The following is a 23527-nucleotide window of genomic DNA, read 5'->3' on the forward strand; positions in this document are numbered from 1 at the left end:
TTCACAAAGTAGGCTGCAATTTTGCACAAGAAGAATGATCAACACGTGAGTGGCGTATAAAAATTGGCATAACAGAGTAGTGCCAGTCAAAGGAAATTAGTAGAGCTATTATACCAAGCAGGCGATGCTTCTTAACACGTATCATTATTTTGGTAAGTAGAACATGCTGTCTACTTCGGCTGTCCTGAACATCAACAACTTTAGTCATAATTTTGGTTTGGCTTTGATAATGAATTACAGTCAACTTTCGCGTTCTCTTTAATTGGGCTATGTTTTAATCGGGCTCCCGCTGATTGGGCTGCAGCCTATCTAAAACAGTCAGTGAGTTTGCCCTTCGTAATGCACCTTCCAAGGCAATGTTGAATAGCAGGTTAGAGAATGCATCCCCTTGCTTCAGTCCATCCAACGTCACGCAAGCGGCTGAGGTCTCACCCGCTATTCTAACGCATGTTTTGGATCCGTCCAGCGTCGCACGAATTAGCGTAACTAGTTTCGTCGGAAAACCATGTTCTAGCATTATCTGCCACAGCACGCAGAAAAATAAATTGTACAGTATCCCCCCGCTAATCCGACACTCAATAATCCGACGACTCGTTAGTCCGGATCTCGCTAATCCGGAAAATTCCGAACTAAAAAGCGTTGTACTTCGAACGAACTATTTGAAAGTAGTGTTTAAAAAAGCTTTCAAAAGGACTAGGTATATCATTTTGCGTGAAAAATACGGTATATTCAAACAATCCATTTTATTGAATTATCTCAACAAAATATGTAATATTAACGAATTAAAGAAGAAGCAATATCAAATCAATAATGCTGGTTACATTCGCGTTCCATTATGTTATTTTTCATCAATCGAAGCATGCCGACATCTGGCAGCATATTCTCTCTATCCATATATTTAATCAAAAAATCCATCGAACTAATTGCACGCTGAAAATCAGTGGTCGTATCCGGTTCCTCCAACCATTCCTCTTGTATATTTTCATCATCGTTGCACTCATTTTCTTTATTTTCAGTTCCTTTAACATAAGCGACTATTTCGTAATCTGTATAAATTTCGCCATCCCCAGTTACCCAATTGCCAGATACATCTCGCACACAATCGTTTTCCCAGCATCTGACCTCATCCTCCGTATATTCCAAGCCACCCAACTTTCCAATAGATTTAGCAAGAGTGCCGAGAGTGATCGATTCGTTTAGAGAATCGTCCGCTGGCTCTGCGACCTGACCATCAGATCTTTTTAACTTCCTCCAAGAGTTATAAATCGTGCTTGCTGATACTTCATCCCAAGCTTCGGCCACCCATTCAATGCATTCCGCCAGCGTGATTTTTTTTAGTCGATCATCCATTGACAAATTCTCGTTTGTCAAAACTACGTTCAGCAACAGCTTCTTTTTGTACCTCTTTTTAATTGAATTGATCACTCCTTGATCCATCGGTTGTCCTTCTGATGTGCAATTTGGAGGAAGAAATATTACTGTGATCAATCGCTCGTCGGATTCCAAAACCATGGATCCCTCATGGTGCGCTGTGCGATCTAGCAGCCAGGGCTTGAAAAGGGATCGCAAGTTGAATGTGACTGCCGTGAATGCGAACTTTCCGCACTCAAACTCCGCTTTTTGAACGATCATTTGACTGTTTTTTCAATCCAGTCAATCTCCCGCTTGCGCTGCTGCCGTCTTACAATTCATGCGGCATCTCACCAAAAGCAAACAGTCAATCTCCCGTTTTGCTTTGCGCTTTGAGAATATAAACTGCAAACTGACTGGAATCATACGGTGACGTATTTTTTCGTTTCTCTTTTTGTCTCCAAATCGGCTGCTCACAGTAATAGTTTGTCACCCGGACGTCGGTCGGACGCAAGCAAAATATTCGTTTGTATTGGACGGAGTCCGACCGACTTCTTCCATGCACATGTAGTGGTTGTTTTTTTGTAGTATTGAATCATACGATTGTGCGGTTGCTTTTCGTTAGCGTGGTGATTGCCAGTCATTTGACTGTTTTGCAGTCATTCGCTGCTCCAAACGGTAAAGGTAACTTGATCGAAACGAAAATGTCAAAAAGCGTTCATTCTGTTGCGTGCATTCGGCGTTTGACTGAGCAAACTGCCAGTTGTTTTATGCATAGCGTTCGTATTCCACCTCTAAACGGACAGTGTGAACTTGAATGCGCGTTGATGTGACTGCGGTAGAAAAAAAGGATCGGTCGAAGCCCTGCTAGCAGCAGCAGGGCTTTTGGTTCAATCCCTTGCTGGATCGAGAACTTTCGAACTAACGGTACGAACTGTGTATGAAACCACTCATTGAATAGCGACCTGTTCATCCAAGCCTTTTTGCTATGTTTATAGTACATAGGTAGTTTTGTTTCGAGGGAGGCATCTAGGATTCTCTGCTGTTCCCAGAAACATAAGTGGTAGCTTGTGGGTACCATCACTGTTAGCACAAGGCATAAAAGTGCATCGCGTTATGATCACTTTACGACCGGCAGCGATATCTTCATCCTGCAATGCAATCGTGCGATTCGGAAGCAGTTTCAAAAATAATGCTGACTCATCTGCGTTGTAAATTTGCGAAGGAATGAGAGTAAGTCCATCAGTAAGCTCAGAAAAGAAACCATTAAACTTCTCAAAAGCTCGTATGTCGGTAGATGCCCTTTCTCCGGAAAGGGAAATCATCTCAAGTCCATGTCGATTACGAAAACGGTTATACCAGCCGTTCGATGCTGTAAATGTCTGGGATGGGCACTGGATCTGAGCAAAGAAAAACTCTGCCTTAGTTTTTTCCGCGTCAGGTGTCAGGATGTTCTGCTGCAGACGTTGTTGAAGAATCCAGATAAATAATGCCTTTTCCATTTGCGGATAGAGAGCTGACTTCGTAGTATGTCTACGCTTCAATCCAGGTTCACCAAACTTATCCAGAGAATTCCAAATTTTTTGCCTTCGGTTGTAAATATCATAAATGGTGCTCCTTCCAACTCCGTGCAATTTAGCCAGAACTTCAATTTTTTCATTGTTCTTCTCGATAGCCTCGATGATCTGCAATTTTTGATTCAGTGACAAAGCTCGTGACAAAGTGACGTGTTTGCGTTTATTTAGAAGCCTATTTTCCATGACAAAGAACCTTAAAGTCTTTTATTGATTAAATTATGAGCATTTTAGAATAAAAAACAAACTTACGACTTATTTACAACAAAACACGCGAAAATTTCCAAACCTGTTCACGCACCGATGTAAACAAAACGAAATGTCAAAACCACACTGATATAAATTTGACTGTCGGATTATTGAGTCAAAACCTCGTTAAGCCGGCTATGAATTTGGCGGATTAACGGGGCAGTACTGTAAATGCAAAAAAATTCTGTATAAATTCAACAAAAAATATTGTTGACTGAAGGCTAACCAAGATATTTTTTTGATTCTAACTGTTTGACCTTTTAGTTCAACAATAAGGTTTGTTATTTCAAATAATAGCTAGTTTCTATCGAAGAAAAAAATATAGAATCAAAAATAAGTATTTTTGGGTTTATAAACGATCTAGTAGAAGCAAAAAGAGTATAAATTAAGTTTAAACAATATTTTTTGATTAAAAAATATGATTCCAGTTGAACTCAACAACAGGTAATTGTTGTTTCAAACTATTATCATTTTTCTACGTGAGCTCACTTCGTTTAACTGAATCGTACGCCGCTTTAAAGTCCACAAACAGATGGTGTGTCTGCAAGTTGTAGTCCCGGAACTTGTCTAGCAACTGACGCAGGGTAAACATCTGATCCGTCGTGGAGCGATCCTCACAAAAACTAGCTTGGTACTCGCCGACGAAGGACTCCGCTAACGGTCTCAGTCTGCAGAATAGGATACGGGAAAGCAGTCCCTTTTTGAAAATTGGGCAAATGAAGCCATCCAACCACTCCTCCGGCATTTGTTCTTCCTCCCAGATCCTGACAATGATCCCGTGGATTGCTTCGTACAGCCGCTCGCTCCCCGCTTTTAGAAGTTCAGCCGGGATACCGTCCTTCCCAGCAACCTTACCGTTTTTCAGCTCACTGATTGCCTTTTTAACCTCATCCTGTGTTGGTGGCTCCACAGTTGACCATCGCTTATAATTCCTATCCTGTTCCTCCTGATCTCCGCGTTTACCTCTCCATTCAACAGTGTCTGGAAGTGCTCCTTCCACCTGGTTGCTACCGCCGTTTTGTCGGTAAGCAGGTTGCCAGCACTATCATTGCACATCACAGGCATGGCAAAATTCCTGCATCTCACCGTTTTATAGAAACTCTGTGTGTCGTTGCTGGCGTATCGCTCCTCTGCGCCGGCGAGCACGTGCTCCTCGTACTCTCGTTTCTTTAGACGATGGATTCTTTTTTCCGCAACTCTAGTCTCTCTGTATCTCTCTCTGTTTTGACGCGTTGCCGCAGCAAGCATGCGACTCCTGGCCTGGTTCTTTTCATCTGTCACTCTCTGGAATTCGGCATCAAACCAGCTGTTACGCTGTCTTCCACGCGTCGTACCTACCACCTCTCTCGCAGCAGTTTCGATGGCACCATGGATGTTCCTCCACAGCCCATTTATATCTTCTCCTTCTACCTGCTGTTCAGCGATTCGTTGGTCAAGCTTCCTGGCGTACTCCACTGCTACGCCGTCTGCCGTTAACCGCTGGATGTTGAAACGCAGTGTCCTCTCAGTGTGAGCTTTCGCCGTGTTCGACAGCCTTGCGCGAATCTTACTCACTACGAGATACAGGGATACCTCGATATAAGACAATTTATAATTACTAAAAGTTGTCTTATATCGAAATTGTCTTATATTGAAACATGGTTTTTTCAATAAAAAATTGCATTAGCGGTCGCCAGTTTTGCTCTGTGTTATGTGTTTACGGTTTTTGAACTATTTATTATTGTTTGAACTATTAATTTTTACTATTTTTGGGGTTATTTTGAAATAATGAACATCTTCATGGCGCCGATTTCAGAATGGAAAATCAGCTCTGGTATCGTTACCAGCTATGTCAAAGGGATTTGTTTCGATATAAGACAAAAATTGTCTTATATCGAATTGTCTTATATCGAGGTTGTTTTATAGCGAGGCTGTCTTATATCGAGGTATCCCTGTAGTGGTGACAGTCGATATTTGATCCCCGAAAAGACCGTACATCGATAACATCCGAAAAGTGTCGACCGTCAATCAAGACATGATCCATCTGAGAGCTAGAGTCTCCATTTGGATGTCTCCAGGTGTGTTTCCGAATATTCAAACGTGGAAAGTAGGTGCTACAGATGGCAATTCCTCTGGCCGCGCAAAATTTATGAGCCTCAGACCGTTATCATTGGTCGACAGATGGAGGCAGATGTCTTCCAATAATTGGTCGGAAGAATTCCTCCCTCCCGATCTGCGCGTTTGCATCTCCGATGATGATTTTCACGTCGTGTTTTTGGCACTCTCCATTGGTCCTCTCAAGCCTGTCGTAAAACTCGTCCTTAGCATCATCGGATTTATCATTTGTCGGTGCGTATAAGTTGATTAGGCTGTAGTTGAAGAATTTGCCCTTAATCCTCAATACGCAAATACGCTCAACTACGGGCCTCCACCGGGCAATAGGGTTTACTGCACGGAACTCCGTTTCTCCAGCATTTGGCCACCGAACTTCCTGAATAGCAGCGATCTCCACTCCGAGTTGATGCAGCTCTTGAGCAAGCAAGCCAGCCCGTGCCGGTTCATGGAGAATTCGGACATTCCAGGTACCAAGTTTCCAATCATTATCCCTTAATCGTTTCCTTGTCCCTTGCCGTGTCCTATACCAATTGTTCCGTCCTGAATTTCTTTCTTCGTTGTTCGTGGTAATTGAGTTTTCGGTATACTTCCTCACCGGGGCCGCGATACCTACATCCCGCTGATGGGTCTGCCATTATAGGTATAGCTTGCGGGATACAGCATTTAATATTCAGCCGCCCGTTTCGAGACAGACGCTGTGTGAGCCGCCCCTCACCTGGAGAACAGGCACTCTAGTTCGCACCTCTTAGCTTAGCTGCTTCAGTAAGTACCTGAAGCATTTCCGGGTAAGGCCATCGACCGTCATCATTTAACTTTGATCTGCGTGGAGTCGCCAGGTGGGAGCTTGAGAGAGCCAGAGCTATGTTTGACGCTCCTTCCAGGTAACTCTCTCAATTTTATACCCATACCACAGAGAACAGACATCCAGGCTGGCATACCCAACCTGTGTAAATTTTTGTAACGGCCATTTTGAAATAACCCCTCGTTCACGTTAAAGTTACCCCTCGCATTTGTTAGTTTGGCGATTCGTTTGATGGCGGCGCCACCCGCAAGCATCTGTCAAAACTGAAATCCAATATATTTCTTTTCCTTTTTTACGTATGCAAAAACCAAAAAAACATCAAAAGCTCATCAGTAAACAAACCGAACGAAGGGAATGGTACAAAGGTTTATTGATACTATCGAAACTAGTGTGGTATCGATAGTATCGTCAAGCTTCATTGTTAGAAATGATTTGCGATTTGTGACACACACGTAGCAAAATTCGCTCTTCTTTTGATGTTATCGTGTTGTTATGCTAATTATCATTATTATTACTGTTGATGTTTGACTAGTTTTGTTCGAAACAGTATCCGTCAAATCATCAATAAATAGCCCCGTAATATCGATAGTTATTTCAAGTGTTATCTCTCATCGTTAATTGACGGAAATACTTGACGGTGATTGACAGTCAATTTAGTTTGGCGATTCGTAGGCTAGGCGGCGTTTGATAACTGTTGTAATTTTAACGGTTTTTCGTTTGAATTTTGAAGTAGGACTACTTCTTTGATTTCTATATTGGGGTGCACTTTAGAAAAACAAAAAGGGAACATGTAACGAAAAGTGGTTATGGTTTGCACGCTTATAACTCAGTCATCCGTCAACAGTTTCTAGAGATATTTGTATCAATCGATTGGAAATTTTTCAAAAAATCCATTACAACACAGTAGATTACATGTTTCCCTAACAGACGTTTAATAATTGAGAAAAGATAAGTCGAATATTTAATATTTCTTATTTGCATTTTTTTGCCTTCCACGTCAGTGCTTCCCTAGCACGGATGACAGAAATATATACGAGATGAGCTATGGGTTAAACTTCTTTTCCTTACCTTCTTCGGTCACCGGTTTTCGTTGGAAACACATCGGCAAGCAGCTAGCTTGCGACGCATCGGACAGCCAGTTTTCGAGTCACATCCGTGGCATAATTTTAAAGGTTGTATTTGAAACTTTGTTTGCCTTTGCCTCGGTGTGCGTCATCAGTCGGTCGCCGGCTTTCGTTGGCGAAACATCAGCCAGCAGCAGCTAGCTTGCGGCGCATCGGACAGCTAGTTTTCGAGTCACGTCCGTGGCAATTTTAAAGGTTGTATTTGAAACATTGTTTGCCCTTTGCCTTACGGTGCACGTCATCAGTCGGTCGCCGGCTTTCGTTGGAGACACATCGGCAAGCAGCTAGCTTGCGACTCATAACATCATGAACATAAAAGTCTATCTTGATTACAGATTCTACCAGTAGCGTTTGTCCCATAAACAGTATTCCCACCATTAATCCACACACCAATAACCTATCTGATGGATGAAAGTAGACAATGGACACCACGAGTCAGAAATTTGAGAATTCGAGATTAACAAACGGACCTTTTCAGGTCCACTATTTAAATTAGCTGAAGAGTTGAAATTATGAATTTCTCACATGTAAGAACACAATCCTTTACCTTTCGTTACTCGCGTCAACTCCGATTTATAGGCATGCTAAAACGTAACAGAGTTCTCTCGAATACTAATGCCACTTGGTGAAAAACTTATGGAACTTTTTCCACCATTTGAAAGATCTTTGTCTGCGAATCGACCTTACTGAAAACAGTAATTTTATTTATTGCTAGATTCCCGAGATAAAGTCAACGGTTCACAGGTGTTGTACAAAATACAACAGCGCAAATAAACCTTCCGTTACTGCGCAACAGGGGAATCTATTATATGAAATTCGTACAAAAATCACCGGCTTTGGCATTGGGAGACGAATTGCTCTACATTCGTAGTCCTACTTCAAGCCTGCGCCCGTGCCACTAGGCATGGACCCTTGTAATTTTACACAGAAAATTACGAAAAATTTGTTCTAGCTTGGATGTCTGTTCTCTGTGCCCATACGTTCATACGTTGCGCATAATTGCCTGCAATAGCTGGTTGGAAAACTTGCTCCACCACAAGAATATGATGACTGCTCGACGGTGCCGAAGGGATCGGGAAACTCCAAAATATTCGCAATCCCAGTGCATCCCGGTGGTTACACCGGTGGTGCCCGGGGGCTCACACTCGTGTGGTCTAATTTTCTCACACACGAGTACTCATTCTAGCAAACACGCCGGCATATGCACCCGTTTCGGACTCTCGCTCTTATTTATTTATGCACTGCGACGAGCGAGTATGCATTTAGCTAACAGTTACGGTCGTCGCTCTCGTTCGTTACTCGCGAGGGCTCGCACTGCCGCCCATGAGTAGAATCGGGGGCGAAGATGAAGAGAAAAGGAAAAAGCAATACAAAACCTGTATCCCACTGCGCCTCTTGGCCTCACAGGCAGCTAGGTGCTTACGCATTCTTTAACTCTCGAGTACAGTATGGAAAAGGACGATGTCAGTCTATGCGTTCGCGAGAGTGTAGGTAGCAGAATGTCTGCACACATCACCGGCGCTTGCGTGTGCGGCGTAAGCGTTGAATGCGATTGAGAGTAGGCATCGTTGGCCGTGGACGGGAGAGGCGTGCCTGTGACCTCTCGTTTTTCGGAGAACCGCATTGAGTTAACTTAATTAAGGGCAGACTGGCGTAATACCCATAGCTATTGATGCGGTGTCAACCGCGATCGTTTTTTGAACCATAATCAAAAAATTCTCTGAACAGTATTTCCGCTGGCCAAATACTAGCAGAAAATGCAATGGTTTTAAGCTTTGGAGCAAGGCCTACTTTGAAAGAAACAAGCCGAAGCGACCTCGTATCCACGTCTTTCTTAACCAACTTAACAACCTCGGGTGATTCATCACATTACAGCCACCCCTATCAATTGATTCACGTTTTCAACTGAAACATCCGGATGAATTCTGGATAGGTACATCCAGAATTTATTTTCCGGGTCTTGAATGGTGGGTTTTGTCGTAGACAAGCTGGTATTCGTACCTGTTGTGATGTCCCAATTAGAAATGTGAGGAACTTGCTAAACAATCTCTAAATAACGAAAAGATTAAATAGTGTTCTATTGTGTTCTGTTCTGTGGCACTGGTAAAAGGTGAAAATCCCCGGAGCATATGAAACGATTGGTTTGAAGGAGAATGCTAACAAGTGGTGGAGACGAAAAACACGGCATAAAAAAGTTATCTGAGCATTGCTACTAGGGAGAACTTGGCCAAATACCGTCGAGTAAAAAGCCAGTTAGTCATGATTCTGTGGAGTGAAAAATGTCATAAGGTGGACAGAAGGAGGGAATCTGATTACAACAGAGCACGAAGTGATCGCCGGCTGGAAGCAGTTCTTCGATGAACACCTCAATGGCGAAATTACAGAAGGAGGCGGACCGTTTTTTAACCCAAAATCAGTTATATCTTATTAATGCATATAAAGTAAAATAGTCTACAGCAAAAATATTCCTCTTTTATGTGCAAAATGTTGTCACATTGAGCTGTCTGTTGAAATAAACATGTTACAAGAAAAAATGTGATTTGAGGGGTCGTTTATAAACAAAGGTCTATTGCTGAAAATGGGTAAAAGGTAGAAGTTTGATATTTTCAGAAAAAATACTTGAAATTAGTATATCTTTAATATTTTGAAACCAAAACGGTGAAAAAAAATTTACTCAAAAAGTTATTATATGAAACGATTGGTTTGAAGGAGAATGCAAAGAAGTGGCGGAGAGGAAAAACCCAGCCTAGGAAAATTATCTGAGCATTGCTACTAGGGAGAACTTGCTCAAATACCGTCGAGCAAAAAACAAACAGTTAATCATGATTCTGTGCAATTCGCTATATAAGCACAAATCGATCTCTAGTACTCTCATGGAATTGCCTTATGGAAAGTTTGTGAAGAATTGGTACAAAGTTTTGTCTATCCTTTTCACTCTATAACAAACCTATGCACCGACTTCACAAATAGAACAAACTTGGGAAGGTGGCAGCACCGTTTCGCGCACATAGCGAATAAAAAGCGTCACAAAGAGGACAGGGGAAGGGAATTCGATCACCACTCACCCAGATCTTATTACGCCGGCTGTCTCCGATAGCACAAGGTTTCGTAGGGAATTCTCAGGCGGGCTTCATAGGGGCTCGCTCAATTACGGACCAAATTTTGCAGAAATTCGACCACGCATTACTCGTTTGTTGACTTCAAAGCAGCATATGATACAGTCCATCGCGATCAGCTATTGCAGATGATGCACGACCATGGCTTTTCAGATAATTGGATCCGGGAACATTCGAGTCCCTCTGAGGCACGACGAGGGTTGAGACAAGTTGACGGTTTATCCTGCAAGCTGTTTAACGTCGCTCTTGAGGGGGTGATTCGATTTTCACCAAAGATAGCGAAATCCTTCAAAGATAGGCTTCACAGATGACTTTGATATCATTGCCAGGAACTCGCGACGACGGAGGTAATCTAGGTCAGATTGAAAGCAGAGTTTAGGAGGATTGTGTTACAAAACAATGCATCGGACGATGCAATGACGAATGCAGCGCATTGCTTCTCATCCTTTGCTTATCGTATAGAATAAAAACCTTTAGATTTTTGCTATCTTTTTACTCCTGTAATAAAACAAACGAACGTCCTTTTCTATCTACATGCCACACGTAACAAAATTTCTAGCCAGCGAGCTGTTTTTTGTCAATTGTTTTTCGATTAATAGAACCACTTTTTTCTGCTCATTTTCTTTTCAGTTGGGAGCAAAACTTCATTACGTATCTGAACGCGAAACAGTCTCATCGAGTTGAGCGAAAATTTGTGTGCGAACTTTGTAACAAAGCATTCAAGTCAGAATACCATCTCCTAATGCATCAAAATAGCCACACCGAGGAACGACCGCATCAATGTAGCCTATGTGGCGAAGCCTTCCGCAGCCGTATCAAACTTGGCCAACATCAGTTGCTTGTTCATGAACAAGATTCAAAGCTAAAAAGTAAAGTTCCTTCAGAGCTTGAAAAGGACATGCGCGATCACGGCGGGCGACCGTTTCAGTGCGACATCTGTGGTGCATCATACAAATCGGCTGGCGGTTTAAACTCTCACAGGAAAAGACACTCATTCGTCGAGCCAAAACCGTTTAAATGTGGCATATGCGGCAAATCTTTCGCTACTACAAGTAATCTCAACGTTCACACAGCCATACACATGGGCAAAAAAGAAAAAGAAACGAATTTCAAGTGTGAAATCTGCGGAAAAGGCTTTATCGTTAATGCGAGCCTAACGAAACACAAAAAACTGCACATGGATCCGCCGCACAAATGCCGAACTTGCGGTGCTGGTTTCCTGTATCCTTACAAACTCGTACGTCATATGCGCAGCCACAGCGATGAGCGACTGTACAATTGCGATATTTGCGGTGTATCCTTTAAAACGCCTGATGGGATGTCCACGCACAGAATTACTCATTTTTACCTCAAACCAAAACCGTTCGAGTGCACAGAGTGTGGACAGCATTTGCCTTCCAAAGACAGTTTGCGGCAACATGCTAGAAAACATAATATTGACTTTCAGTGTTCTAAGTGCAATCAGGGCTTTACAAGCGTTCAGGCACTCAAACGGCACGAAGCGAAACGATTTTGCGCCAGACAGACAAAAAAGATCTCCCAAAAATCTTAATTCTTAGACATCGTTGACGTTCTTGTGACACTTCTGGCGTTCTGGCCTGGCAGTGGCTCGCCCTTTGATCGAATGGCAAAAGGCTGGTTCTTTAGCTGGTTGCACCAGTAGGGTGAGTATTGTTATTACAATATTGCCCACACTTTAACCCGCTCGTAAACGTTTTGTTTGACAATGGACAATTTCAACTACGATGTGAATAATTAACAAATACAATGATGTTAATGATTTATTATAGAATTTGCAAGGTCAGTGTTAGAAAATGCTCCAAGTTTATACTAAGTAAAATTTGACTAAAATAAAAAGAAATTAATAGCAACATAATAATACAACTTAACTAACGTTACAGAACAAAAGAATGCCTCATAGAAATCCTGAAGCTCGTGAAAGTAATATCGCTTAAGAAGAAAAGCCATTCAAAATACATTACAAATCTCAGTCCTATTAGTCTTTTGAGTGCTCTTTCTCAGGCTTTTGAGAAGTTAGTTAGGGCACAGTTAGTTAGTTTAGCAGAAAAACCCGCTATAAAGCCTGTTTATTAGCTTTTGAGAGAGAGAGCTGGTCTGAAGAACTTAAAGTAGTTTAAACATCGCTTGTCCAACCACCATTTAAGTGCCTACTTTATGCAGCTTTGATCGCTTTAAAGCAGCCAGTAAACAGTAATTGCTCTTGCAATTCAGCTACCCTTGTTACTTGGGTAGTTTATTTTTGAGAATTTCAACTGGAAAGTTTTAGCGTATACATTTTCACGAAGGTTGATGAGCAGAGATGCCAGAAGTGAAGACATGTCTTCATTTTGAAGACATTTTGGTTACAAAAAAGTGAAATGTCTTCACTTGAAGACATGTGAAGACTAGAGTGACTATATACAGAGTGGCGACAAGTCATCCCAAATGTATGCAATGCGGTTTTTCGAAGGTTTTTCTTTCTCTTTCTTGCATACGCGTTGGATAGGCCGTCTGCTCGATTGGAATGACACTGACAGATAATTATCACTCCAATTTTGACATTGTCGCCACTCTGTATATAGTCACTCTAGTGAAGACATGTCTTCACCATGCAATTTAAATGGGCGGAAAGCCGAAAGCAGACAAATGAAGACATTTTTCCTTGATTCGTGAAGACTTTTCAAAAAATCACCTGGCATCTCTGTTGATGAGCAAACTGAGCTGACAGCTGACACTGACAGTTCCATGATTCAATGTTTATGTTTACATACTACTCGTACATGCTCGTTTCAATCTGGTACGCGTACGGCTTCGTTACGAAGGAAAAGATAAATTTGCCAATAAATTGTTGCGGTGTGAAACAAATTGTGTATGAAAAGTGTTCCGGTCTCGATATCGACATGGAAGAAGCGTCTATAAAAATGGAAAAGCCGGAAGTGTCCACTGCGATAAAAGTGGAGGAAGTGATAATAACCCATACTCTCGAAGAGGAACCATCAGCACTCGCTAGTAAAAGTAATGGAGTTGACTGTTCCGGTGAAACAACGCTGCCGAAAGCAGAAATACACATTGACGGCACAGGTGAAGTGAGTGATGATGAACCTACGACGGTAGAAAGCCCAGTTGGCGAAGTGGACAAAACAGAGCCTGCTGCGGTTGCTGACGGCAACGTTGTGGCTTCCAATTCAAGGTAAATTAGAATGATTGGAACATCTGTAAGTAAAATGACTATATTTTTAAATGACAGTTATCAAAATCATTATCAGTATTATTCTCAAGTAAAAATTCCCAGTAAAATTCCCAAAAACGTACTGCGTGCAATAATTATCTTTTCTGTTAACAATTGGCTAATAGGTTGCGATGAAACAGTAACAACTCCGCTAGGCTACGTGTTTGTTATAGCAATCACAATTTAGTTTTTTCACTCCAATTCCATCTTTTATCCTGTTCGAAACCGCTAAATATCTGGTGAACGGAATTCTTCCGTTTTGCGAAAATGGAGAGATTTTTTTTAACCAGAGCCATAGGCTAAAGCTATATCTCGAAGCAGCTGGAGTTTCAAACGTTTTTACTGGTCTACTGGTGAGTTGTCTTGCCGATGATTGCTTGGAAATCGTGCGTGAGAAAGCAACCACGAATGAAATGTGGTCAGAAAACAACTGGCACGTTTGCAAACGAAGGACGGCTCTGAGATGAGGAATCACCTTCCGGAATTTGACGGACTAATTCGGAAGCTAAAAACAGCTGACGCTACACTAACCAACGGGGAAACATAGAAAATGGGACTGTTATGCGATTCACGGCAGTGTATTACCAGTTGGTGTTACTCCAGTTGAACAATGGCTAGGCAAAACCCAGTTTGAATCAAGTTCATGTTTTTGGCTGGCATTTGTTTGGATTCCTAAACAGCAACGTAAGAAGTTGGGTCCGAAGAGTCGTGAGATGGTCATAATTGGTTATGCTCTAAATGGCTTAAATGGCTCGAATTTGGAACCGAAGCACTCGAAAGGTAGTTATTTCTCCTGACGTTTGGTTTAAAGAGTCTTCCATATGCTGCCTCGGTAAAAGATGTAGCTTGTAGCAGAAGTTTCCTTTTTGGTTCATTTCTCGTCCGAGCAAAAGGGGGAAGATACACGGCCCTGTGATGAAATAGTTACCGAAGAGATGAACTTACGATGATCCGAACCACTTTAGCGGCTGCTGTTCTTTTTTCAAGACGGTATTTTTGCTTGGCGATCTCAAGGAAATGATCAACATTGCTGTTCCAGATGGGGTAAATGCTCTACCAAATACACACCTCTATTCCACATACCGATCGGAGCCGGATCCGATCAGAAATTGCGCTTCGATCGGAATCAGGCTTCGGTCGTGCTCTGTAAAATATTTCAATTCTCGGCGTTATATGCAAAGCACAGAAGACGAATCGATTTGCTCTCTCTCAGTCGGATGTTATCTTCTCCGACGCGAAGAGTTTTGTTTTGCTTTTGCAATGGTTTGCTGCTTTGCTCTGCCGGCGAGTGAGCATCAGTTTGATTTCATCTTTCCTTTTCTGCCAGAGCGCTACCGAATGCATGTTCTCAAAGACACGGAGCAAATCGTTTCAGTCCATGTAATTGCCTATCGCATATCACATTGCCTCTTTGGGACACGTTATTGTGCTCCTTCTGCACAAGATGAGTGGTCGTAAGAAAAAACAGTCGCCTCGATTCTGCATTCCGATCGGGCTCGTTCCGATCAGAAACGTCCCGATCGACGTGTGTTATAGCATACGATGTATTCCGTGAGAAGCGCAATTTCTGATCGATTCCGGCTTCGATCGATATGTAGGATAGAGGCGAGTATTCAGGAATCGTTTGGAGGGAGAGGAAACGGTTGAACAGAAAACGAAAGCAACTTGATCTTTTTTTTTCCTGTATGGACTCATCACTGCGACCCGTAACGTTTGAACTATTGTGATAGCGCCCGGGTGTTTGCTGTATAACCCGCACTGCATTTATTTTTGCTAAAATCGCTATTGATTGAGCGATATGCTTTTATTGAATTTTTTTATGCGTGCTTGTGTGTAATTGGGTACCCTTCCTTCAATGCTTTACTCTACTTTACCCACTTCGTTCCACATGACAGCGCACAGTCCCCAATTATAGTCATCCCTGGTGTAGCAAACCAGTGCATTTTTACTATAAGGGTCTCATTTTTGCACTGTCAATAGTCCATATCGGGATAATATAGAATTCAGCATGAAGGAAGGGTGATGAGGGGCCTGAGAATAAACCCATGTTAAAGTCACTTTGACATCGAATGGCCTCATTCTACTAAGATTCGAACCCATGACCATTCGCTTGTCAAAGCAGACTCGGTAACCTTGCGGCTACAGAGCCCCCCAACTTGATCATTGTGAGATGCAAATTGTTCCGCCTGTTAGAGTTGCCTGAAGCTGTTAGAGTCAAATAGGATCGTAGCACTGACCCCGCACTGTCCTGTATTCTAACAGCTGGTTGCGAAATCTGTCGCATAAAAAAACAGAAGGTCAAATTTCGATTACGGAATTAGCACCCAGGCTTTGGCTTAAATTGCTCCGCCTCTGTATGCATAAGATGAGTAAAATGAAGCCTGATCGGAATACATCGTATGCTATAACACACGTCAATCGAGCCGTTTCTGATCGGAATGCAGAATCGAGGCGACAGTATGCCGACTGCTCAAGTCATTATATGGATTGAAGCAGTCTTCAAGGTGTTGGAATAAGAAGTTTAATCAGATGCTGGTGGATTTGGGTTTCCAGAGGTCAATGCATGACTACTGTCTTTGTACAAGAATTATAAAAGATGACGAGATTTACATTATTCTATTTATATGTTGACGATCTGTTGATTATCGGACGAAAACTCGAATCGATCTCAAAGTTGAAAAAGCAGTTGCAATCAATTTTTGCAATGACGGATTGTGGAACCTCTCAAGTCTCAAGTAAGCTGTATTGAAAAATTACTGGCGCGTTTCAATATGACAACCTGCAACTCGGTAAAGCCCTACGATAAAACTGAACCTTGTCGTGGTGTAGGGCTTTTTAACTAATCAGTAAATGAACAGCGGTCACGTTTACTTCTGAATGTGGGTATATATCAAAATACTTTTGTGATTTCAAGTGGGACTCGGGGTAAAAATTTACCAAATGTGATTGTTGCGTTGTTCAGAAAGTGCTTTTATTCCGTTTAAGAATAAGGCCAGTATGGGGATCTCTGACAATAGATGAAGTTTTCTGGGATTCATCCTTATTTATCACAACTGTCACAAATATCTCCGAAAAATGTCGGATTGATTGAGTTGGTCGAGGGCTTAGGGTTAGTAAGGGGATGTAAGCGGGATACCAGATCCGATTGGATGCCGAAGGACCACTCTGTAATGATTACGGGTAATAGCACTTCTTAGGTAGCAGATGGGAAAATTAGGTCAATTCGTGTCGCGTGTTCGAGTTTCGGCTAGGCGGTGCTGCTAGATAGAGTAGGATTTTTGCACTGGCCCCGTGGCTGTCCTGAGCTCTGATGGCCGCCCCCGGGCTCTGTCGATGGGAAGGGGTCGAGTCTTAAAGAGACGTTTAAGCCCAGAGCTTTACAGCACTTTGGTCTCGAGGGTTGGAAGGCGGGCGAGTCTCTATATTTTGAAGCTTCTGTCGACTACCGCGAACGTCCAGCTTGTGCTGCGCTCAATTTACTTTGTATCGTGGGAATGCACTGTGAATACTAAGGAGATGAAAGATTAAATTTGCCCTGATAAGTTGATAACCACTAATGCTCCGAAATTTGTCTTACCTATTGGTTCATTTGTGGTTGTTTGTGTTGGAAAACTGAAAGCGGGCGCGCGGTTGAAGACCGGTGTCAGGCGGGGCTGACGAATTCTCCACTTCTTCACTATACCACATATTGCAACTCGAGGGGTACAAAAAGTCCAAAGCACATTTACAAATTCGATCTATTATTTTTCTTCTCACCATCATAATTATCATCATCATCGTCATCATCATCATTATATTTAAAATATGACATTCCGGCCTTTGGCAGAGAGATCTTAGAGTCAGTTCGTGGAGTCCGCGCACGGCCGAAACGTCTCCGCCTGCGGGTATAGGCGTGACGGCTATGCTTGGGGCTCTACCTGTGTTTTAGTGGGCGCCAGTGCCTGTCTCGTCAGGTAGAACTGATGTTTGAGGTCTCCCTGACACTTTGTTGACAACACAAAAGGGCCCAGCGCAGAGTTTTATACGCTATTAAGCGACCAGTTGGATAACCCGAAAAAAAGGAAAAAAGGAAAAAAGGACAACCTGCAACTCGGTAAAGGCCCGTTACATCGAGTATCGCTATCGAGAGGTGTTCTATCGCCGGGGATTATTCGAGTAGTAACTACAAACGCACACTCAGAGGAAAAAAACCCTGCGAGAGTGGCCATGAAGGGACGGAAGTCAAGTTGGTCGCCGTCCCCACATCGGTGCACGTCTCGACAAGTACCGACGTAGTGTAAATGCTCACCCTCCTCCTTATTCTTATTCTTATTAATACCATCACAGCCACAATAAAGGATTCCTGGAAATAATTTTAATAATTTCTAGTGACAGAAATATTTCAAATTATTTTCTTGTCTGTATTAACATTTGGAAAACATCCGAGATACATCGCAAATGTTAAATCGGCCAGGCCAACTGTGAAGTATTACCGCAAAGACGATTCTGTGAAATGTATCTTGTGTGAATAAGTTATTCATACATACATACATTTCTGAATCAGCAGGGAAAGAAGAAACGGGGACGTCTCGTACCAACCGTTTCTGATAAATTATTAAGCTTTGTTACGCTGGGAGTATTTAGCTAGTAAAGATTAAATAATACTCCGGACCCTCGAGGATGAACTTATGGCATTTAGGCCAAAAGTCCGGCTGCAATAGGCCAAGGTTATAGCGCCTTATTTCGCTCTCTGCAAATAGATGAAACTACCAAAGATGTAGTAAACAGTACGATCTACCCAAGATGTGTTAGGATAAAAACATTAAAGAAGTAAAATATTTGCTTAATAAACTAACTTAAATGAAGAAATGATGAGAATGCATTCATTGTAAACCTTGATTGATAAACAAGGCATATGAATTATTTCTGATATGCGTATGTAACAATTGAATAAAATTATTCATAATTGATACAAAACTAAATTAGTGAAAGATAAAATGTGAAATAATCCATTTAACAAAAATTTAAAATAGAAATAAGTAAGTTAGACTATAAGTTATAAAATTCAAGATGCTACGTTTAGCATGCAGAAAATCATACTCATGATGAATAATTAAATTCAAAACGATCTCACCGGCACTTCCAATGTGTTCTCTCGTTAATTTCATCAGCACATCTGTGAATTTGCTACAATCCAAGATAGTGAAACTAGGTGATATGATGATTGCTTAACCTTGAATGTTCCTTGATTGGAAACGATGATCTGCAAAAACCACCGTGTCGTATACGACTGTAGATATTTCCGTACACCGAGATTGATTTTGGAAACAAGTGTAATTCTTTCTTATTTGGCAACCCGTTCAGCAAGCTGGAAGAATCCGCAGTTTATGGCAGAGAAAATCCTTTGACTCCAGATTGTCGAACGGGAATCGCTGGTGGTGATTGACCCCACTAGGAGCACCACCGGTAGGGTTTAATTTTCCATATTCAAGATCACTAGGTCACTTTTTTCATGGTTATATCTAAAACTAATTGAAGAGCGAGTTCTCACCGCTCCAGCGCTAGATTTACACCGAACATTCACCGATAGTATTAAAGGGCTTGATAACTCGGGCATCCTGCATTTATTTCGAAAACTGCTAGCTTCAATAGTTATTCGGTATTTATTGAACCATTTTTCCGGAAAACACACGAAAAAATTGACAGCGAAAATTTTTGCTGCCGACCACACGCGCTGCTTACTTCGATCTTCCAATGTGAATGCTCACCCTCCTCCCGAAGTAAAACTTAACGGTAGTTTCAAGAGGGCAGGGAATATAGGAGGAAGTAAGGAATTTTTTAGTGGATAGGCACAAGGTATAATTGTCAATCCCACACAGCGTTATCACATTGCAGGCCAGCTTTTGAAGGTTTTTCTCTTTTCTATAACAAAAAAAAAAAAGAAAAACTCGTTTCTTTTCGTGTTATGAAGAAACATTTCTGGTAAAGATATGACAAAAACATGTTCTATTAGTTTCAACAAAGTCAATTAAAAATCAATTCAACTTCAACAAAGTCATAGTTAACTGATAAAATAAGGCATAATCAAGTGATACATAATAAAAAAGGCAAAACACAGCATGGATCATGAATCCTGTCATTCATGGAATCACAAGAAGCACTTCAAACACCTAGACCAGTGCTGGCCAGCTTCCAAACAAACGGGAGCAGCTGCCGCGATGTTCGTAAAGTGAGTGGTAGTTTTCGCTTGGTTTTTGGCTCCTTTTGGTCGACCTCGTTTGCGCTTAGGGGGCGCTTGTTAGAAAGGGATTTCTGCTTCATCTTATTGGCGATTTCTCTGGTGTTTGTTTTTGATAGAGGCATGTTGCCAGAAGGAGAAACCGTGAATGAGCAATCGAACTGTTTATGTTAGAAGAGAAGAGCCTGGCTTACAATCCAGAGCGAAGAATTCTGCCAAATTGTTGAATTGCGTAAAAGCAAAAAAGTTGTAAGAATGACTGTAAAATATTTGCTGCACCTAGAAGAGTGGACCCAACATATTCAACAATCTATCAGTCTTTTCTCTGTTTCTCTCTGTTGTTCCAGCATCACGGATTTTCCGGAAACGAACCGTTCTGACGGTGATCAACAGAAGAGCTTCATCTGTAATTTGTGCGGCGAAAAGTACCGTTCGAAATACGATCTCTGGTACCACAGGAGACGCAAACACGCCGATAAAGGGTCATTTGTATGCGACATTTGTGGTAGGGCTCTCTCCAGTTCCGACGCGCTGAAATACCACAGAGCATGTCATACACGAGAAAAGAATTTCGAATGTGAGATATGTGGCAAACATTTTTCCCTAAAAACACAACTAACTGAACACCTGAAGCGCCACAACACGGACCGTTCACACAAGTGTCTTATTTGCGCCAAAGGGTTTAGAACTAGTTTTTTGCTGTCACTGCATATGCGCGTTCACAGCGAGGAACGGCCATTCAAGTGTGACATCTGCGGTTTATCATACAAGCAGAATTATACTCTGAACGCTCATAGAAAAAAACACACGTCCATTTCGCACAAGTGCGACGTTTGTGGAAATAAGTTGGTGAACGATACGTACAGTCACAGCGAAGAGAAACAATTCAAATGCGACAGGTGTGGCTCATTGCATCAAATAAAACAGATTGTTGACGGTCACAAAAACCGCCGACACGCAACCAATGGGGTGGATTTTGCAAGCAAGTGTGACATTTGTGGAAAAGATTTCAAAAAGCGTCAACGGTTTGCACGCCACATGCACAGTCATAGCGATGAGCGACCCTTTCCGTGCGACATCTGTGGCTCAACGTTCAAGTCAACGGGCAATCTGAAAAGTCACCAGAAAATTCATACATCCAATCCGGAAAATCCGGACAAGTGTCACATTTGCGGTAAAAGTTTCAGGTTTCGCGAGCGCCTTGCGAGGCATATACGCGGCCACGAGGTTGTGTATCCGTGCGACATCTGCGGTTTAACGTACAAGTCACACACCGGGCTGAGTGATCACCGGAAAACTCACTCGTTCAACGAGCCAAGACCTTTCAAGTGCGACATCTGCGGGTCGTCCTATAAGGCAGCTAGGAGCCTAAAGTATCACCGGCTGAGGGTTCACCAAAGCTTTGACCAGGCTTGAGAATTTCATGTGAAGTTTCGCCCACTTTGCTTCGCAAAGTAGGCCAACAGTTATGCGTTAATTATCAACTGTCAAAATCAAATAAACATAGACATAGAAATATTATTAACATAAAATTATGCGTTTTATTTTATATTTTTTAACTTGCTGACCCGGCAAACTGCATACCTCCTTGCTTCCTTGTTTCTAGAATTCTAGTTTCTCTTTGTGGCCGTGCATCAGACTGGATCTGAATGGGCAATAGTTCAATCATGAGACAAAGTTTTTATTAAACTGACCTGCAAATGTAGACCTTTTCATTTACCAATCTACCCGTCACCTTTCTTTCTATTCCAGCGACACGAACCGTTCGGAAACGAATCGTTCCGGGCGCGATCACTGGAAGAAGCTCAAGTACAGTTACAGCGTTGAGCGGCCATTCGAATGTGACATTTGCGGTTTATGTTATAAAAGTAGCGGTACCCTGAGCGCTCACCGAAAAAGACACACATCCACTCCCGAGCTGAAGTGCTTGGTTTGTGAGAAAAGCTTCCTTTTTCATCATGAACTCGGGCAGCACATGTACAGTCACACCGACGAAAGACCCTGCACATGCGACATCTGTGGCTCATCGTATAAGTCAAAACGCGCCTTGGACGTTCACAAAAACTACATCCACACAACCGTTGTGGATTATCCGCACAAGTGCGAAACTTGTGGAAAAGGATTCCGACTTAGACAGCCGCTCAGGAACCATATGCGCAGTCATAGTGATGAGAGACCTTTTCCGTGCGACATCTGCGGTTTAGCATTCAAGTCTGCTCGCGATTTGAAAGTACACAAGGCGAAAGTTCACACCGACACTGACTTTGTGGATCGTCGGTACAAGTGCAAGCTTTGTGGACAAAGCTTCGGAGGTCGTACTGCATTGTCAATTCACAGGCGCAGTCACAGTGATAACCCAGCCATTGACGAGCGTCCACACAAGTGTGACATTTGTGAGAAAAGCTTCAGTTTTTATGGTAAGCTAGTAGACCACATGGGCAGTCACAGCGACGAGAAACACTTTACCTGCGACATCTGCAGCTTGTCATACAAATCAAAAGACGCTCTATACTATCACAAAAAACGTGTCCACCCGACCGTTTTGGGCATTGTGGATCATCCGTTCAAGTGTCATATTTGTGGACAAGGTTTTGCCTATCGTTGTCTGCTCACAATTCACATGCGCAAGCACACCGACGAGCGACCTTTTGAATGCGACATCTGCGGCTTAACGTACAAGTCAGCTTGTAATCTGGAAGTTCACAAGAAAACTCACTCAACGGTTTTGAAAAATGCGCATACGTGCGACATTTGCGGTAAGGGCTTCGGTGCTCGATATCGCCTTGCAATCCATATGCACAGTCACAGTGACGAGCGCCCGTTCAAATGTGACGTCTGCGGCTCCACGTACAAGGCAGAGAATAGCCTAAGTAGTCACCGGAAACGGCACACCTCGGTCCAGCCTTGATTCCTGATGGGAATTTTGTGGAAAATTCTCCGTTTGCTTCACAAACTAGGCCAAAGTTATACAACAACATCAAGTACGCTTATGGCAGTCCTTCTCCCATTAACTCAGGAAACCACCAGAAAGTATAGAACTAAGGTAACTGCCGAGAGTACAGGAAGATTGTGAAACTTTAATCACCAAATATTATGTCCTTCAAGGTACACAGCTGTCACATAAGGTAATTTGAGACTAGTAATAAAGAGTACTTCTATATACATACGCAATATTTTCGAACATAGTTATTTCTAACTAAAAATCCACGCTCTGTGATTGGTCGGAATAAGTAGTGCTGATTTACCGTAGCGATAATGATATTTCCATACCACAAGCAGTCAGTTGTTTACAAGCATACTTAAATTTACACTTATTCCAGTTTTTACCCTTGCATTTAATGGTTTTCATTATATTTTTCCTTTATTTTTATACAAAAAACTACAAGGTATACAGCCCTAAGGGTTGCACTATGGGCAAGAAATCAAAATTTCGGGACAAATATATTTGCGGTTAAACGGCATGTCTCCGCTCAATGTGGTCTTCGGCAACATTCTGAATGAAAAAATGATACATCTTTTGAAGGGGTCGTTCAAAATATTTAGGTGCTACTTTAACGACAATTTAAGTAATAACTTTTTGAGTAAATTTTTTTCACCATTTGTTTTATCTTATTAATTAATGCATATAAATCAAAACAGTCTTGAGCAAAAATATTCCTCTTTTAAGTGCAAAATATTTTCTGTAACATCACATTGAGCTGTCTGTTGAAATAAACATGTTACAAGAAGAAATGTGATTTGAGGGGTCGTTTATAAGCAAAGGTCTATTGCT

General features: G+C 42.1%; 3 protein-coding genes across 3 annotated transcripts; 2 read left to right on the top strand and 1 right to left on the bottom strand.

Moving 5' to 3' along the window:
- Positions 1-12172, top strand: LOC128733076 (oocyte zinc finger protein XlCOF15-like). Its single transcript, XM_053826675.1, has 2 exons — positions 1-152; positions 10940-12172. Exon 2 carries the CDS (start codon positions 11052-11054, stop codon positions 11859-11861), a length of 810 nt encoding a protein of 269 aa, XP_053682650.1. The 5' UTR covers positions 1-152; positions 10940-11051; the 3' UTR covers positions 11862-12172.
- LOC128746357 (jerky protein homolog-like) lies at positions 805-1512 on the bottom strand. The gene has a single exon (XM_053843411.1). The coding sequence runs from the start codon at positions 1510-1512 to the stop codon at positions 805-807; it is 708 nt and encodes a 235-aa protein (XP_053699386.1).
- A 962-nt stretch (positions 12173-13134) lies between the features above and the next one.
- Positions 13135-22884, top strand: LOC128744162 (zinc finger protein 664-like). The gene is made up of 2 exons (XM_053840973.1): positions 13135-13499; positions 21508-22884. Exons 1-2 carry the CDS (start codon positions 13210-13212, stop codon positions 22661-22663), a joined length of 1446 nt encoding a protein of 481 aa, XP_053696948.1. The 5' UTR covers positions 13135-13209; the 3' UTR covers positions 22664-22884.
- Positions 22885-23527: the final 643 nt, after the last annotated feature.

The sequence above is a fragment of the Sabethes cyaneus genome, chromosome 1 (assembly GCF_943734655.1).
Source record: "Sabethes cyaneus chromosome 1, idSabCyanKW18_F2, whole genome shotgun sequence".
NCBI classification, from domain to species: domain Eukaryota; kingdom Metazoa; phylum Arthropoda; class Insecta; order Diptera; family Culicidae; genus Sabethes; species Sabethes cyaneus.